We start from the raw sequence: 20,048 nt of genomic DNA, 5'->3' as shown, positions 1-20,048 counted from the left end.
AATACTCAGTTGCTAGTGGATCTAAGAACAGACCACAGCAACCTCCCTGAACAGGATCCAGTAAGCCAAGAACTGTCTTGAGTCTCAAGTATGAAGCATTGGACAGCACCAGGCCCTGACATGATTCACACCTATTGGCGAAAGTATAACTACAAGTACCTTAGAATCCCACTGGCAAATAGGAACCATGAAAAGGCCACTAGGAAAGCAAAGCAGCAACCACCAAATACCTGCAGAGAATAAAGCAAGTCCTGAGGAGTCAGCTGAATGGGAAGAAGATCCGTGCAATCAACACCTATGCCATGCCAGTCTTTAGATACCTTGCTGAGGTCATAAGCTGGCCAAAGAAGAAGATGAAAGCCACTGACATCAAGACTGGAAAGCACCTTGCAATGCATGGAGGGTTTCAGCCCAGGTTCACCTCCCTGATACTGTACTGTTCCAGTGAGTGTCAGAACTATGATCCAGGATGAAACAACAAAGATCCATCCAATAATGTGCTTAGTGAATACCTCAGGAGGCAGAAATAAGAGAAAGAAAAGGAGCAAAAAGAGGAACCATCATGGAAGAACAGGCTCTTGCTGAGCCTACTATTTGCAGGTAGAAGCAGTGGCTGATATTGGAAAATGGCTACCAACACCAATAGCTGAAAAAACTGGACTGAAAGACACCACAAAGGCACTAATCATGGCAACACAGGAACAAGCTCTAAGGACAAGATCAATAGAGGATGGGGTCTACACCAAGCCAGATTCCAGGTGTAGTGTGTAAGAATCCATCACATTATGGAAGGGTGCAATATGCTAGCAGGCAGGGTATACATGGGATACCATAACCAAGTGGCTAGCATAGTATGCAGGAACATCTGTGCCAAGGCTGGCCTGGAAGTCACCAGGTCAAAGTGGGATGCGGTCCGTAAGGTGGTTGAGCATGACCAAGTTAAGATCCTTTGGGTCTTCCAGATACAGAAGAACAAATGGTGACGGCTAACCAACCTGACATCATAGTGGTGGACAAGCAGAGGAAGCAAGCCTTAGTGATAGATGTAACTATTCTAAATGATATCAACATATGTGAAAAGGACCACAAAAAGCACGAGAAATAGCAGGGACTGAGAGAGGAGCTAGAGAAAATGTGGAGGCAGCAGTGGTCCCCATGGTAATCTGAGCACTCAGGGCATTGACCTCCAAAACTGGGTGAGTGGCTCCAGCAGATCCCAGGAACAACATCTGAGATTGCTGTCCAGAACAGCGTAGTCTTTAGACCTGTCCATAGGCAGTGTTGTGGCACTGACACATTTGGCTGCCAATAGAAATGGGTCACTGCTGTTTAGTGATGGTGTGACTGCTTATAAGTAACAGGGTAGATTCTGAAGCAAATAAAGCTATACTCTGTGCTGAGATTTAGTAAAAATGCAGAACATTTGACACTACTTCACAGTACACATGGACAATGAGCCAAAATGAACTGTAAAAGTGACTCAAAACAAGGTAATGAAATGTTCTCAAATGGGAAATTAAGGAACCTGAACTCAATTCATCTGAGCATTATATTACTTACTGTAGACTAATCTGATGGCAAAAAACCCATAAGTTAACAATAACTGAAGGCAACTGTAGTGAAGGCCTACCAAATTATTTTAGGGAGCAAGCTTAGCATTTTGTGATGTCCATGTTCTGCTGAGTTCAGACAATCATTCACTGAAAAGGATACGTTGTTACAATAAGACACAATAGTTCTTTTTTTCATTATTATTATTATAACTACCTTTATTGAGGGCAGCACTTCAATCATGTCAGTCATGTCAAGTGTGCGGAGGTGCATGAAAATGTTGCCATTTTTTAGGCATTTCTGAATCTCACTGTAGCCCACTAAACATATGGTGGCATGGATAAGATGTAGTAATACATCATAATGGACACCAAATTTCTAATATTAGGCCAATCAGAGTCAAAGTCCTGCATATCAGTAATGCAGGAGCACTTCAGTTCAAATTTGTCAAAATCTGATTTTTTTAAAAAGCAATTAGTCTGATGTAAACAGGTGAAAACAACTGTCAGATTTAATTGGATAGCTCAGAAGAAACGCTGCAGAATCTCACTTTCATTCACAGTAAACAAAAAGAGAGGAGAGGAGGAATCATAGCTGAGGCTATAAATATATTCTCTCTTTGCACAATGTGAAAATGCTAAATAGATACATGCGGAGGAGGTGGACGGAATAAAAAATGGAGACTGGGAAAAAAATGAGGGAGGAAAGGTTTGGAGAGAGATGGGGTAGAAAGGACAAAAAAGGAAAGAAGGTGGGAAATGGAGGAGAGGGTTGAGAAGGAGGACATGAGGAGGAGAGGAGAAACAATGTGCATTAAGCCAAAAAGAGGAGAAAGGATGGGTTGCAATGAAAGGTCGGAGAAAATGGAGAGACAGAAATAGAGAAGTAAAGAGCTATTCTGGTAATGATGTTGTTGCCATGGAGATGCTGTCCTCGCTCAGGCTACTCCACAGGTGCCTCGTGGGTATTTCTAAGGAACTGTGCTGATTGGAGGGGTTTATGGAAGAGAAGGCTATGGATTGGTTGGTGTACATGGATGTCAAAGGTCGTGTCATTGCTTCCGATTACTCTCCACATATTTTCTTATCCCCTCCTTTTATGTTCTCCCTCTGACGAGTCATGAAATGAATTGAAATAAAGCTAAAATGAATGAGGTGCATCAGTGATAGTAAAATGTGTATCACACCTACACACTGTTATGTAGTAAATTACAAGTGCGTAGAGCGCTTAATGAAAGGGTTTCCATGGCCAAGCAGCTTCACCCAAGAGCTTGCCACCATTGGACTCTAGAGCATTGGAGATTTGTTCTCTGGAGTGACAAATCACACTTCTTTGTCTGGCAATCCAATGGACAAGTCTAGATTTGGTGGTTGCCAGGAGAATGTTACTTACCTGACTGCACTGTGCCATTCCAGTTAAAGGAACTCTTTATACGTCAGTACACCAGAACATTTTGGACAGTTTCATGTCCCAACTTTGTTGGAACCTTTAATGAGCAAGTTTGGTGTAGAAGAACTTGACTGCACAGTGACCGCTACCCAATAGAACACCTTTGAGATGATTTAGAGCGGAAACTGAGCCAGGCCTTCTCATCCATTATCAGTGTGTAACCTCACTTTCTGGAAGAAGAAAACGCCCATGAACATTCTTCTAAACCTTGTGGAAAATCTTTCCAGAAGAGTTGAAGCTGTTATAGCTGCAAATGGTGGGCCAACAGCATATTGAATCCAATGGATTAAAATGGGATGTCACTCAAATTCATATGCATGTGAAGGCAGATGAGCAAATTCTTTTGGCAATATAGAGTACAAGAATTATTTATCAGGGTTGGGGTCACAAGGGCAGCAGTCTAAGCGGAGATCCCTCTCACCCGACCAGCTCCTCCAGCTCTTACTAGAGGACACTAAGGTGGAGGACTGAGCCAGTCAATTGACGTAACATCTGCAGCAGGTCCCAGGTCGAGCCTTCGGCCTTCTCTCAGTTGGGCATGCCTGAAAAACCCCACCTAGGAGCTGTGAAGGAGGCATACTTGTTGCCTGAATGACCTTAACTGGCTGTACTCTGAGCCCCTCCCAAATTACCAAGCTCCTCATCCCATCTCTAATGTAGGGCCTTAGATCAATACCTGGCTGCTCCAGTCCACACTTCAGAAAGGACTTTGGCATAGAAAAAAATGCTTGTAAGAATGGGTGAATGAGGCATTTTGTAGAAAATGCTTTGAGTGCTCAGATAGAGTAAAAAGCTCTGCGTATTTACATTTACTCATTCAATATAGTTACTGAAAGGGTAAAAGTAGTATTGGGTTAAGAGTTTGTTTGTTTGTTTTTTTACTTTTGACCCTAATACAGTCATTTATGAGAACAGAAGCCCCACCCACATACTGTTCAAACTTTCTGTTTACAGGGGGTAACTAATCAGAAGAAAGCTAGCCAAAGGCAAAGGTAAACGAAACAGCTTGTTCAGACAGCAATAAATTGAGGGACTGCACCAAGGCCTGCTAAGTTTCACTAGACCAAAATGCAGGAGAGGACAACAGGTAAAAGGTAATGGGTTTATTTACAACAAACAGAGAACAAGTTTGACAGAGGTATCCAGGTGAGTGTTGCAAAGGTCAGGGGCAGGCGTAATATCCAAAAATACACAGCAGAGATGTGACACACACGGGAGAAATCTGCAGCAGAGAAGAAGAGATACAATGTAAGTCTTTGTCAAGAACCAGAATTACTAAATACAGCTGAGAGCTTGAATGAGGATTATTTTCAACTCTGAATCATTAAACATAATCCAGTAGAGTCCATGAGTAAATATCCAAAGCTTTAAATGAGTACAATGCTCCAGTGGTATTAATATACTCATTAGCAACTAAAAGTATTTAACATAGTTTTATAAAATGAAAAAGTGAGCTTTACGTGCGAGTGTTTCTTTAATTGTGACATCATACAGCACCAGTGGGTGGAAGTACAATCTTAGAGTAATAGAAATGTGACAGGTTCAAACCCACAGCCGTAGGAAAAAAAGAAAAAATCTATTCATACTGAAGGAGGGTCAAAGAGACTTTATTATTAGAGTGAAAGAAGAGGGGGAGAACTGGGCACATGGGTGTCATTAAAAGTTAGAAGACATTAAAAGATGAAAAGAAAGGAAGGGGATGGAGGCTGTTGAGGACAGATTAATAAACAGCATGTCAATATGTGGCGCGCGCACACACACACACACACACACACACACACTTACGCAAAAGGAGCAGTGGTGAGTCAGCCTCCAGTGAGTCACAGGAGAAATCAGAAATGTCAGACTGAAAAAGAGAGCGCGCACACACACACACACACACACACACACACACACACACACACACACACACACACACACACACACACACACACACACAGACAGACACACACAGACAGACACACACACACACACACACACACACACACACACACACACACACAGGGCTGTAGCCACCCATTTCTGACATTAATGAAGATATCCTTGACAAACTGTTCTCTTTCCTTCTTCTAAAAAAAGGTGACAGCGTAAGGCTTTAGGCACACACACACCTGAGAAACACGTGAGTTTAACACATCCTGTGTTGCAGTGCAGCTGGACGTTTGGATAATATTGAGTATATGCAGATATTAGACCTCGTCGTGGAGGATGTATATTTTCTGTCATCTGTTGTTGTCCCTTAACAACTCCCCAGAACCCCAAGATCAACACCATCAAGGATTTGGCTGCTGCTCATTAAACACACGATCACAAGGTGAATTATCCGAGACAGCAGCGCCCTCAAGAGGAGAAGAAGGCAGAGTGCAGGGATGTTACTGTGATTGCAATAACGCAGTACTTTTACTACATTTTAGGAGTAAACGCAGTATTTTTAAGTGCACTTCAATCGATAGTTTTTGTTTTTTCACCCTTTTTTCTGCTTGTCCAAGTCCACTAGAAATGAGTGCATCTGTAAATGTGAAATTTACAGTGGAGCTTGTAATTGTGATTTAAAGGCCAAACAGCCACAAGCTCCCAGAATGCATTGTTATTTACAGAATATTACTGTGTTAAAAAAAAAACAACAACACAGCAAAATCATGCTGTGATTTTTGCAGGAAATTATTAGAACATATAATGTTGGGTTTTTTTAGTCTGAGTACAAAGTCTGCTATTCTATTAGTCTACTATTTATGAAGTTTAGGAGCGTTGGTGGTGACTAATCCTAAGGATTTATTGGCCTGACCTTCTTGTCTTCAGTCAGCCTCAGTAACACTGAGGAGATGAAGATGACTACTAAAAATCAAAGCTATGTTAAACCTTTTTTTCATGAGTAAAACTGTACTTCAGCAGCTCCACAGGTTGACACTTTTCCCAACTGACAACTGACAACACGGATAAGGCTTCAGAGTGACGCTCGGCTCTTTGAAGTAAATTTCAATCTCTTTTCCTGATGTTTATCAAGAACGTATATTCACTCCTGATAAAATTTACAAGACAAGAGCAATGACTCATGATCACATTGAAACAGCAGCATTTGCTCCTGAGCCACAGCCGTCCAACAACAGCTAACAGGAAAAATTTGACAGCGACACAGAGTGCCACAGAGCCTCACTGTTATATTGTAGCTGATGTTATTACCTGCATGATTTGCTTTTCTTGTGTGTGTGTGTGTGTGTGTGTGTGTGTGTGTGTGTGTGCTTTCCTTTACTGGAATAAATATATTTCTGCTGTCATGCACATATTGATGCTTAAAGGTTTAAGAGAATGCAGGAAATGATGCGCAGAACGTAGATCTGTATCCGTGATTGTTTTAAGAAGTTGGGAAATTCTATCAGAAATTTTTTTTAAACAAACAAAAGCATCTGATAATTCAATGAATTATAATGATTTTAATGTGCACAGACCCACCAGAATTCTGTAAACATAAAAAAGAAGGTTTAATGGTGACTTAATAGGGCTAGAGCTAATAATAAGATGTAGTGCTGCTTCCATTAACCCAACATATTTCATCGATAGTGTTTCATAGTTATACATTTACAGCGATACACTGGTGAATTTTTCCGATTACTGTGCCACATCAACACCCCCGCCCCCTTCCGCCCCTGCGTCCATTGTCTTCATTACTCTGAGTGAAACTTGCTTTCTGGAAGGTAACGCAAACTGAGAATCCACACGAGTGGGTAGTGCCTTTAAAAGCACTGGTGGCTATGACTGTCTGCGTCTCCACTAACGAGCTGCTCTCATTCAAAGACGAGCGCTCCCATCTTCCTCCTCCTCTTCTTCTCGCTCACGCACCCACCTCCATCTTTCCCACTCCAGCGTTGTCAAGGCAACAAACCTTTACATCGAAGCTGTTAGTCATAAGTCCACGCAGACAACCCCCTCCCACCCCTCCCTTGACGCTGTCGTGACGTTTTATCACGTAAAATCTCATTTTCATGATTCATTTTTCTTGGAATCCTCTGTGTGAGCTGTGTGTACATCAGAGTTTGAGCCCCATATCATCATCCTCATAATAATATTAATATTATTAACACGATCACATACATATATAAACATAAGTATGCTTTCCACTGCTCATCGCCGTCCTAAAGTCACGTGGGCTTTTTTTTTTTGGTCTAATAAGGCCACCCAAAACAAACACACACACCCACACACAGGCGCACTTGAGCCCGGTGGCAGGCAGGGGAGGAGGAGGAAGGCGGATCTGTAAAGTCCACTCTGCAGGACTTCCTCGCTACAGCCGAGCAGACCGTGGAGCGCAGTAAGTACTCCACGCTTCCTGTCAACCTTATGCTCTGTGCCTTTCCACAGTCACTGTGAACATAACTCAGACACAGCTAAAGCAGGCTGGAGAGTCCCGTTGATCGATCCCACAGGTAACAGCGCACCGTGGGAGCGTGAACACGACTGTTTGACTTGCTGTCATTCTTCCCGTGTGTGTGCGCGCGCGCCGTGTGCGTGGAAGGTGAATTGTAACAAAGAGGAGCTGATAATGGAGTTTGAGCTGCAGTCGTGGAAATCCGTTGGATTCGGCTGTTCTGTGCTCCAGTCCTCATGTAACAGCTGTGACACACTTCCTGTTATGCATTGGGAGCGTCATTGATACCTTGTGCCTTTTGGGTTGATATGAAACATGATAAAACACAGCAGACACAGGCTCCTGTGTGTTTTTATTTTTAAATCTTCCGCTTCAAGCCAGTGTGGTGCTGGCTGTGTTCGTGCCATGGTGATTCTGTTCTGTAACAGTGACATCAGGAACTTTAAGATCCTGTTGTGAAACGAAACAGACTTTTTGCTCCTTTTATGCGTCAGTAGTTTAGCGCAGTTCAGAAGGAGCCATTACAAATAGGTTATTCCATTTTATGCTATTTTTATACCTTTTAATGCATTTCTTAGACGCACATTAGGGAATGCCTAACAGCATGAAAACATCAACCCAAAGAAGAAGCACGGTGGCAGTGGCATCAGGATTTAGGCTTGTCCAGCTGATGTTTAGCAGAATTTCAGTGAGAGGTTAAGAGCAACAACCACAAGGTGAGCAGAGACCATAGAAAGTCAATGACGTTCAAGTGACTATGGGTGAAATAAGTGCTGGCACCAGAACAACATTTTCTAAACTTCCAGGCAAACTACTTCCTGTGAAACAGAAGAAGAACACCTGTTGCCTATTCGCTGTCCTATGTCAATCAACAGTGTTCTGCATTCCCATTGGCTGTTCCTTTAATCGCTTGCCTCAGAGTTGAGAATAATTAAACTTGGGACCAACAGCTATTTTGACTAATGCGACTACTAACATGAGAGCAAAGGATAACAGATCTATGTCAGGATAGCAAATTCATTAATTCAGGCAACCAGAGCCTGGAATGGCCATAAACAACCGACTATCAGTGACAAAGTAGAGCACAGCAGGTGATTTCCTTCCCTTGGTGGACATCCATTAAGAAACTGGAAGTTCAGAGAGCAAGAACGGTCTCCTTTAGCAGCAGTAAACCTTTTTTTTAACCTTGTTATTGCTGCTAAATGGAGGTTCATTGTTGCATTGCGTTGACCATGAACACCCTTTCATGGTAACGGTATTCCTTGATGGCTGTAGCTTCTCTCAGCAGGAAAATATGCCCTTCCACAAAGTGAATATCTGTGGGACGCGCTGGACAAACAATTCCAGTCTCTGGAAGCCCCACCTCGCAACTTCCAAGTCTAAAGGATCTGTTGCTAACTACTTGGTCCATGCTTTAGTGGGTCAGGGCTGCTTTGGCAGCAAAATGGGACCAACACAATAGGCATGATCAGACCTAATGTTATGCCTGATCAGAGTGCATGTGGTACTTGCATGTTAATATAATTGACATGCTCTATGCTTATTTTATACACTAATACGGCATCTTATGAAAAACTTACCCAAGAAACTGAAACTAACCCATAACTCTTCTCATTCCTTATTGTAAGGAATGAGAAGAGTGTCGTTGCCGGATATTAGCACACGATAACAGACATGTCATGATGTATGTGTAGTGCTTTTTGTTACCAGTGTATGAAGGGTTTAGAGCCTGATTTTATGTTCTAGCAGGCCTGAATCCTGAATCAGTCACAGAGGGCATTCAGTATATCTGTTTTTAGATATTTATATTTCTTTTTATAGATGGAAGACTGTTCAGCTAAATCCTTTTAGCATGGTAGACGGCCCCTTGGTGAGTCTTTTCACTGCCCAGTCTTTGACACTGGCTGGTGAAAGACAGACCCTAAAGATGGAATACAAATGCAGGAGTGATGTTGGCTGATGTTATGTTTCATGGGTACAGATTTTCTCGTACTGCAAAATTTCCTGAAGCAAATATGAGTTATTTTAGCTTTCTTTCCTCTCAAAAGCTCAAATAAGTCAAACTCTTTATAATGTGACATGATGAAAAATAATGTTTATGAGGTACTTTGTTGATGCTCTGTGTTTATCTTTGTCTAACCCATCCTTCTAATTGAATTTACTTTGATTTTATTCAGCAAATGGTGCAGCCTAAGGCATCGGTTCTAACTGCTCTGTTCCTGTCTCTCAGATCATGGAGGACTCTGCCCCCCGTCGTAGTCGCGCTGCGTTTGCGGGGCTGGTGGGAGTGTCCCAGGTGCTGGGTTTGGCATCGGTGGTGCTAACCGGTGTGTGGATGGGTCACTTCCGTGGAGGTTTTGCCTGGAATGGCTCAAAGCAGGAGTTTAACATCCACCCTCTGTGTATGGTGCTGGGCCTGGTCTTTCTGCATGGAGATGGTGAGTCCACACTGATCAATGAGTGTACAGGTAGAACCTCAGCCTAATCAGGATGTGGCTCAAACTGAGTGATGCATCTCTGTGATTGTATTATACTTTTTTCATTGTTAAAAAAAGGCTTTACTTTCCTCACCCATCACTCCCCATCAGGTCAGGCTAGATCGCCGCCCCTCCCTGAGCCTGGCTCTGCTGGAAGTTTCTTCCTGTTAAAAGGGAGCTTTTCTTTCCCACTGTGGCCAAGTGCTTGTTCAAAAGGGGTCGGCTGATTGTTGAGGATTTCTCTGTATTGTTGTCGGGTTTCAACCTTACAAGATAAAGTACCTGAGGCGACTGCTTTTGCAAATTTACTCTGCATAAATAAAATAAAATTGATATAAAATGTTTGTTTATTATGTATTTGGTTTTTTTCCAGCAGACATACCGACCGTGCTACTGTCAAACATTTTAGATCCCTAATGTTAGTGTTAAGCAATAATCCAGGGAAGTCATGAAATATCATCTGTATCATCTATAAAAGATTTATTGAACAGAACACATTGTATGAAGAATAAAGATAGAGACAGGAGGTTATTAATGCAAACAACACACACACACACACACACACACACACACACACACACACACACACACACACACACACACACACACACACACACACACACACACACACAAAACCCAGAATCAACATGAAATCAAACAAAGACATCATGTTCAATTTAAAACAAGTTGAGCATTTTGGTAAGTGTTTCAATGTTATTCAAGTTAAACTCTTAACTTGCACCACCTGGGGTAGAAATAGGCGACTTAATTTAAAATGTAACATCTCGTAGCTGATACTGATATTTGTTTATTGAGCATGTGGCTAAAACACAAGCCAGCCCTGCTCCCAATCGTGGGCTTGTTTCCATTGAGCACCATAAATGCTTTATAGAAGCAGAGCAGAGAGTTCTTGCTGAAATATCAAAGTGCTATCCAGCTGACCAGTTAGCCAGAGCTCAGCTGAAAATGTTAGAATAATTTGAAAAACTTGCAGTCAGTGATTGTTCCTCTCTCTTTTTTTCCTTGCAAAATGCTCAACAGAAAATGGCTGCTCTAAATTAGTAGGACTGTTGGTGTGTGTGTGTCTGAGCTTATGAGTGTGCACCAGTGCATCGTAGCCTCAAGCCACTGTTTTGCTGACTTGTTACATTAAGCTAACGCTGGCCAGACACCCATCAGTCCTCCCTAACCTGACCCAGCAGGACTGAGACAAACAGAGGAAAGGGGGAATGGTTTGCATCACTGAATGAATGTAAACAGCTTGCGTGTGTGTTTTTGTCACGCATCCAGTAAAGGTTTGACAGGATGACTCTAAAGGGAAAAGTGGCACAAAAAAGCACCAGTCAGCAAACAACAGCATATTTTTCACTGACAGCAGAGGGCCTCCACTCTATTGGTCTTTAAATTCTCTTGTCCAATTATGGTATTTCTCAGAACTGGGTCTTCTTGTTTGTTCATGCTGTAGCATCCCTGTGCTGGATATATTGAGCTAACCGCTGCTAGCTGCACTCCACCAGTTTTAAAATGTGTCAGTTGGAATTATTATGTTATTTGCACCCTGACTGTCAAAATTGTATAAACAAAATCAAATATTCTTGTGTTAGAGTTCAGGTTAGTTGCAATTGACCTTCATGCTAATTACCAGTTAATTTGATACCTGACATTAAGAAGGAAGTTAGTTTGTTAGATGAAAGTGAAATAATATTTTTGACTCAGCTTTTTCATGTATTTACTCTGCCTTTTGTCATCCTTTATGCACAAATGTAGCTAGTTATAACTCGATGAAAACAAAAGGATGAGGCTCTACAAAAAAAAATAAAGCAACACTTTTTAATCAGAGTATATCATCAGCTGCCCAACACTGCCACAAGGAGGTTCTGGGGACAGGCATTTACTGTAGGAGAGCTGGACAGGGTGGTAGAAGGCCCTCAATCCATCACTGGGACTAGTATCTGTTCCTTTGTGCAAGGAGGAACAAGGTGTGCACTACCAGAGCGACAAAATGAACTCCAGCAGACCACTGGTGTGAATGTTTCTGACCCAAAAAAATCATAAACAGACTTTATGAGGGTAGAACCGTCTGGTACCGTAGAGCCCTGTATGCCATCAAATACCAGAACTGGCCGGTCCACCATTGAGAGCATGTTCACCTTGAGTGACACACGTGACCCTGGAGAAGCTCTGGAGAATGGGATGCGGCCTTTAGCATTGTTCAGACTGACATCTCTGGTGGTGGGTCAGTGATGGTGTGGGGAGGCATCCCCATGATGGGACACACTGACCTCTACAGGCTAGTCGACACCATCCTGACGGCCATTGGGTGTCAAAAAGAAATCCTTGGACGGATTGCCAGAAACTTGGGTTACTGCTAGTAACTCGGGAAATCACCTTGTTGGTGCAGGAATATTATTCTATATCTGTCACACTGTATTGTTGATTTTTTTTTTAGGCCAGTGTTAAGTGGCTCAAAAAACAAAAAAACATTCCTCTTCAAACGGTCAGGTACAAGGACTGGACTGAAAATGGGTGAAAATGCAGTCAATGTAAGACCTTCAGAAAGCTGGAAGAGTTTCTGCTCAAGAAGACTTAAGAAAAACATAATGAAAGTCTGACTGCTGAAAACGGAAAATATAAGAAAATGAAGAGTGGCTTAAGATGTCTGCACAGCACTGCATGCTTTTGTATGTAGTCTTCATGTAGCTTTAGTCTTAGTCACTCTGCAACAGCACGATGAACATCATTCAAGACTGAACTCAGATCACCACAATACAACGTTACAACAGTGAAAAATGCAGAACACACTTGACCCCACACATTAAGACAGTTGGATGACACGCCCACACGACATACACATCCACACAGCCAGATTAAAGGAAGTGCAAATGACAGCTGAGGTGAAGTTGCTCTGTCACACACAAATGTTTTGTGAGGTGACCTAAATACTTAAACAGCATAAAAATTGTAGGAATTTTGTCAAATCTGACTTGAACTTCAGATGTCACATGTTCATTTGATCCAGACGCTTGGTATGTGGACATCATGTGGAGAGACTGCCCACCAGCAATTACTGTGCCACACAAGCCATTAATACGTCTAAATGTATTCATTCATTCATTGTTTCTAAATGACACTATATAGCAGCTTGGTTAGGCCATTCTTTCCAATTCCCGTGTTCAGTTTCTTTTTAATGCAGATTTTCCCTTTTGATGGTGCCGTCAGTCATCCAGCTCAACTTGATTTGTTTTGGACACACCGTCACTGTTTTTGACATATTGCTGCCACCTGCTCATGCTGCAGCAGACTTTGCTTTGTGTCCGCAGCCCTGGGTACCGTTCTAATGAGAGTAACCACATTAGCTCAACTGGTTCAGTGCTAGATTGCATTAGAGCAATAAAAACAAAGGTTAACTGGACATTAGAATGAGATTGAGGAAGGATCTTGATGTGAAATGGAAACCTCCTGGGGGTGTTCCTCACACAGAAACAAACACATGTCCACACTAATGCTGTTACACTTCAGCTCATGCCCCCCTCCTTCGCCTTTAATATTGGGTTCTTTTGAGTATCTTGCACCCCCATGAGGTGGCTTAAATCTCTGTGATGCTGTGAAGTGGAAATTAAACAAAGCTGTTGGCTCAGGTGGGTGAATGAAGGATTTATGCTGAGAACAATTAGAGAGTGTGTGTGGTAGAGCTGGAGGCTCAGTTGCTGCACAGTATTAATGCTGACCTTTTACCACAGTGTCCCCTCACTTCCAGCTGGACCGTCCTGACTCTGGTTCTGCTGGAGGTTTCTTCCTGTTAAAAAGGAGTTTTTCCTTCCCACTGTTGCCAAATGCTTGCTTATAGGGGGTCGTGTGATTGTTCATTCTAAATTAGTGTGTGGCTGTGAGCTTGACAGATTGTCTGTCTGTATCTGGTACCCTGGAACAGGCTGGCAGTTTGTTTTGGATGTACTCTGCCTCTGGAGCCATAACCATTGAGATAAGCTCCAGCCCCACTGTGACCTTATACTGGATAGAAGGAATGAAGGAAGGAATCTGTAATTGCTTTATTTTATAGAAAATCAAATGTTAGCTCCAATAATGGTGTCACTGCAGGAAGTGACACACAATCATGCTGTTTAGTTGTGTTGCCTTGAATTCTGAATAAAATACAGATTATGTTTCTAGCAAAGTAAAGATAGACCTCAAAATAACAATTGTTTCTTTTTACTTGTGATTCCTTCCATACTTTACATGGTCTTCTAATTTTGTTGCCCAGTGGTCAATGCAAACAGCTTACAGGCGTGCACCGTGTTAAAGACTGATTGCAGACATCTTCATCCATTAGTAACGTGTCACATTCTGCCAGGCACCTTTAAAAATGATGGACAATGGGTCCACACAGGTGATGGCAGCTACATTGTAGCTACAGCTGCCCTGGGGCGCACTGACAGAGGCGAGGCTGCCGGACACTGGCGCCACTGGGCCCTCTGACCACCACCAGTAGGCAAACATGGGGTTAGTATCTTGCCCAAGGATATTTGGCATGCAGCCAGGAGGCAGCCTGGGATCGAACCACCGACCCTGAGGTTATGAAATATGAGTATGAATCATGTTTTGCTGTTTCAGACTGCATTGGATGAAAAAACAAAAGTCTAAAAAAGAACAAACAGCAATTAACATGTGTGTAATGTTTGATCAGTGTTAAATGCACTTAATGGATTCTATAGTCTTCCCTCTGTCTCCATGTCTCTGTCTGTCTGCCTCTCCAGCCATCCTGGTCTACAGAGTGTTTCACAATGAGCCGAAGAAGAACGTAAAGCTGCTTCACGGCATTATTCACCTGCTCGCTCTCATCATGAGTATTGTAGGTAAGGGAGCTACATCAGCCGGCGTCTGACTGCTGCAGATGTTTTTTTTTTTTTAAATAACCATGTGTGTGTCCGTCTGACATGTTGCTCTATGCGTGCGTGCAGGTTTTGTGGCTGTGTTTGACTACCACAGGGCAGCCAAGATTCCTGACATGTACTCTCTACACAGCTGGTGCGGTATGACTACCCTAATCCTGTTCTGCTTACAGGTACACACACACAGACTGAATCTCTGCAGCAAATGTAACACATTACAACACTAAACTTTTTATCCCTCCATTTTTGCCAGTGGGTGATGGGTTTGATGTTCTTCCTGTTTCCTGTTGCGTCGGCATGGTTACGAGCCTCATACTTGCCTGTCCACGTGTTCTGTGGCCTGGCTCTGCTGGTAATGTCCGTAGGGACCAGCCTGCTGGGCATCACGGAGACGCTCCTCTTCAACATCATGTATGTCTGTACTCGAGTATCTGCCCCCTCGTCTCCTCTTCATTTCATTAGTGATGTTCTTTAGGCATAAACCACAGACAATATGACATCACACGAGTGGCTTGTGAAGGTCGTTGTGTTTTTGTCATTTCTTTTTGAAATCATTTCTTGCTTAAGTAACTACATTTATTTGACTATTTCCACATTATTGTATAGTCAGCACCAGTGGTTTGATCTGAAAATATAAAGCTGGACATTTGTCCAGGGAATATAACATGGCCGGTTTTAATGGCTTCATATCAGATATTACGAGTCTGGTGCGTAAAGGCCTTTTTAGTTAGGGTCATCGCTGATTACAGCTTGGATCTCAGAAGTCAGATGGCTCTGATAAAAAGAAATCCACCACTCTAATCCAGTACATCCGCACACTGCTCTTGTTGCCTACCATGGTGGACATGGTACAATCACCAGTTGCTAAGGAAAATGTGTAGTGGTTCCTGGAGGTTGTTGGCTGCATGAAATTGGTTGCAAAGAAGGCGCTACACCAAAGACCTCCTAGCAGGCTGCTGAGGTTGTGAGCAATTTTTAAAAATCGTTGTCTGTAAATACTTGCTAATGACATGCTAAGAGGTAGCAAAACTTTCCAAAATGCAAGTTTGTCATTTCCATTCAAACTACAAACACAGCAATATGATAGTGACCAAAGCAATCGGAAGAAGGTCATTGCCAACCGGAATAAGTTTTTCCCTGGTGACACGTGGTTGCCAGGTTGATCACTGACCAGTCTGTAGGTCTGTGTGATCCTTAAGCAATCATTTCCCAGCAAACTCCACCAACCACTCGCAGTAAAGTCGGGGAGTACTAAATTTTCCCTCACAACTGCTGGTTGAGGGATGGTCACTGAGTGACCTACATTCATTGATCCCACAATGTCACAAGTGCAGAATGTCAGACAAGTTAACATCACATGGTTTGTGGTCACATGTCTGCAAATCCTCAATAACCACCATCTGCTCCTGATTTATCTCAACTAACCTTAAATTTTACTATGCCCTTACCCACTTATGATGTCCCCTTGCTTCCTTGGGGCCAGGCCAACCTACTCTAAGTTCACCCCAGAGGGAGTGCTGGCCAACGTCTTGGGTATCCTGTTGGTGTGCTTTGGATTGGTGCTGGGACACCTGATGACGAGGGAGGAGTACAGACGCCCACCAAACCCAGAGGAAGAAGCTCTGTCCGTCCATTTCAAGACACTGACTGACGGGGGATCACCAACCACGCCTTAATCTCACTCTGAAGCCTCTCTGTGATCTACATCTACAGAGCCAACAGACCACCTGTGCTACCAGTCTCTGTTAGTACCTGCATACCTGTCAGAAAATGAGTTCAGCTTTAGGTTCAGTGAAGTAAGAACAGAAATCTGTAATAACTGTCCTTCTCATGTTATTATACCAACCAGCTCTGTCAGCTTTGTCATGAAAAACATTTATACAAACATAGTTAAAAATGTACTGTTTCACTACACATTGTGATATGGATGTTTGTGTACGTCATGTTTGTGTAGTTGAAGGGCGCAGTTTATATTTTATTGTTTCCTGTTGTGCAAGTGTTCATGGTTAGGTTGGGATTCTCGTTTTGCTTAAATGTGTCTTGGATTCCTTCACTTGTGTTTTATCATTGTGTCTTAACTATATTAAAGATGTAGCATCAGCTGACCGGAGTAGCTGCAGTGTTCTCCTCTCCCGTCCTTTCCTCCTCAGCTCTGCTCTGTGTCGGCTTTGTGAGGACAGTTATTGACATTAATGCACTCCCAGCGTCTCACCCCCAATTTTAACCATATTAACTACAGTAAATCTCACACCTAACATAACTCTAAAACCAGGTCTTAACCCTCAGACAGACAGCGGTGTGAGAAGATTCAAGTTGTACCTTCCAGAAAGTCACAGCAGATGGCTGCCATGGGTGTTATTTGGTGATTGTGCTGATGCTATCCTTTTTAGTAAATCTGGCACCTTATCAGGGGAATTAAATTTGACTAAAGAAAGAAACCACAAACACAAATTTCTACTTTGACGCTCAAAAAGAAGCTACACTACCCTCAGAACAATTGTACAAATCCTGCAAACGTAGCCTTTCTGTGAGCAGGGTGGAGCATGGTAGTGCAGGGTGGTGCGCTGGTAGTCTGTAGAATAGACTCTGTGCTCTGCTGGAGAACCACGTGTTCAAAAACTGTTCTCCACAGCCGCTGTCTACTCTCCGTGCTGCTTTTCTGTCTGTGAACATTGGTTGAGTTCCCCTCATGTTCCTCTCTGCGTAACTAAAGAGCCACAGGTCCACGTTCATTTTGGGGTCAATATGTGGCATTAAAGGTGGTGTGAATTGGTTGTATGATAAAATTTCCTCTGCTGTTGCTCCGTCTTCGTGACCTGCAGTACCATAAAGTTCTGTTTTCTGACCGAATCCTATCATTAACTGTTCCTGTTTAAATGCTTCAATAACCTGTTGTGTGTATTCAAATACCTACATGTATGTTTTAAATCTACTTATTTTTGTTTTGCTCGCCTTCGGCTCGGACTTCAGTCTTTGTGCCTCAGAGAGAGCTTGGTGGAGGTTGTTCATTTTTCTGTAAGTTGTGACAGTGTCGTTGTTCACAGGAAGTCGCGATCTCATCAGGACAACCTGAAATAAAGTGTTTGAAATTATTTTCCCCAGATTTTTAACATTGGATGTGAAAGCAGCAAGAAAACATATTTGAATTGTAGATTGTTTTAAAATGAACATTCTAAAACAAACATTTTTACTGTACGTAACAAGCTGTTCACGTCACCTTTATGTGCATTAAGCTGCACCAGTTTTGTCGTTTTGTCTTTGTACACCAACATAGTGGATTTTAAATCACACAGGCAAGATGTCATTGAAGTGCAGACATTCAGTAATAATCTAAGTGGGGATCACGTTAACTGTTCAGGGTTTACATTTTCTAACGCTCAAATGTAACTGGACATGGAACTGAAAAGCAGTTTGATGGCCAGTTCAGGTCTGTTCCCGCTTTATTTCCTGAAAGGTTAAACAGATAAAAGATCTGTAGTTCACCCTGAGAGCTGCGCTTGCCACTCCTAAAGTTTTCCACAGCAAAAAGTTTAGGATGGCCGAAGGAGCAGTCTGGCTCATTCTTACAAAGCAATCATAAAAGGCCCGATAGCCCACTGACTGGTGCTTTATGTTAAAATCAATATTCTATTTAGATTGCTTCTGCTGCCCCCAAGTGGCCAAAAAACAATCAGTTATTGTAAGAGCACTGCATATAAGATCAACACAACAAGAAGGTAATGTTCTTGTTCTAATGTAAGATTATACCCAAAAAAGCTTTTCCTTGTTGGGTCACACAATGAGAGACAGACTTACAGTTCAGTCTTTTATTCAGCTTTATTCCTCTTTCTAACTCAGTGATTCCACATGAGCCAAAAACACATTCATGTTGCTTGAAATGTTTGATAATGAAGCTCTTCTCGTCACCATCCTTGGTTTTAAATGTAAGCTCATCTTACACACTGTGAAAGAGCCCAAAGTACACACTGACTTGGCTCTGTTCTGACGGGATATTTCACAGTCAGGCACCAATGCAGACAGAAGGTAAACATCCTACATGTGATGCACAACACAGTTTTGCTAACAGATTTTCCACGTTTTCACTTTGAACATCAAATTGCTAATATCATCTCACAGCTGCAGTCCCCTGAGCAGTACGAGATGATGGCAGTGGTCAGAGACTGTACTGTGTGTGCTGTGTCAGACATCACTTGTTTCATCAGCAACAGCAACTGAAAGTGAGAAGTTTGGGGGAAAAAAGCACTACAAATGTACAAAAACTGGCATTCATGTTTATAAAAGACAGTTTTAAAGAAGCCTGATCTTAATATATCATTAAAGTGAAACTTGTCCCTCTTTTAAATATTCAGCTAGCCACCTCCCCTTGTCGTTAACAAGGTTAAGATGGAAAAGTTAAATCATTCCTTGCTGACATAGACAAAAGCATTTTGAGCAGTAAACCGTGTCTTTTGCCATAAATATGTTGTCTGTTTTATCTGTTTTAGCAAGCTAGGCAAACTACTGGTTTGAAAGGAAAACCTTGTAAAGACATAAATAAGCATGTGCTTGATGGATTCATAAACGATAGTGTGCTAAAAATTGGTAACATTCAAAATCCCAAGTAGATGGTGATCACTTTGGGAAACGCAAAAAAGAAACAGCGTAATTTCTGTATTGCAGCAGATGTTTGTTAGCCCTAGCATCTAAGGTACGATAAGAAAAACGCATTTTCCATTCAAAGTAACGGCTTTTAAAACCCAGTAACGTGGCACAATGAGGAAAACTTTTTTTATGTCACAGTTACTGTTACTGACGCCTAGTCTTTGATATCACATAAGCAGAAACACTGTCGACAACTATAAATGTTTGTTATATAATAAGACTTTTGATTAATGACTTAAAATCATTTGTTGCAGACAAACATTTTAATTATCATCTTTGATTACGACAGTTTTTTTCCTATTTAACATCCAAATTTAGGTCTATGTTCTGACCTAAACTTCCTTTTTTTAATTATACTTTGCAAATTCTAACAAAAACTTTCACCACTTTTAAAAAAACTTTTCTTGTCTCTTTTTATTTCTGCCCTTGTTGCCTCAAGAGAATTTGCCTTTTCCCAGAACAGCACTATAAATAAGAACATTATTAAATAAAGGTTATATTGATTCACTGCACCAGCTCATGGTACAAACCGATTTCACATGAAAAGTCCTGCCTGGCTCTAGTACAACTTAAGATGGTGTTACTCCAACACAGTACAATGTACATGTTTTGGAGAAGTTGTTTCTTCACATTTTGTTTGAAGATTTTAAACTTTTTCTGAGCGCAGGCGTTTATAAC

General features: G+C 42.0%; 1 protein-coding gene across 1 annotated transcript; it reads left to right on the top strand.

Moving 5' to 3' along the window:
* Positions 1 to 7,011: 7,011 nt before the first annotated feature.
* cyb561 (cytochrome b561) lies at positions 7,012 to 17,821 on the top strand. Its single transcript, XM_086287925.1, has 6 exons — positions 7,012 to 7,306; positions 9,594 to 9,801; positions 14,595 to 14,693; positions 14,799 to 14,902; positions 14,983 to 15,140; positions 16,213 to 17,821. Exons 2-6 carry the CDS (start codon positions 9,597 to 9,599, stop codon positions 16,403 to 16,405), a joined length of 759 nt encoding a protein of 252 aa, XP_086144051.1. The 5' UTR covers positions 7,012 to 7,306; positions 9,594 to 9,596; the 3' UTR covers positions 16,406 to 17,821.
* Positions 17,822 to 20,048: the final 2,227 nt, after the last annotated feature.

Source organism: Aulonocara sp. 'chitande type north' Nkhata Bay, linkage group LG4 (genome assembly GCF_057382095.1).
Source record: "Aulonocara sp. 'chitande type north' Nkhata Bay isolate Kocher_YH1m ecotype deep benthic linkage group LG4, A_spYH_male_GT1.1, whole genome shotgun sequence".
Taxonomy (NCBI): domain Eukaryota; kingdom Metazoa; phylum Chordata; class Actinopteri; order Cichliformes; family Cichlidae; genus Aulonocara; species Aulonocara sp. 'chitande type north' Nkhata Bay.
This window is presented reverse-complemented; position numbering and strand designations above follow the sequence as displayed.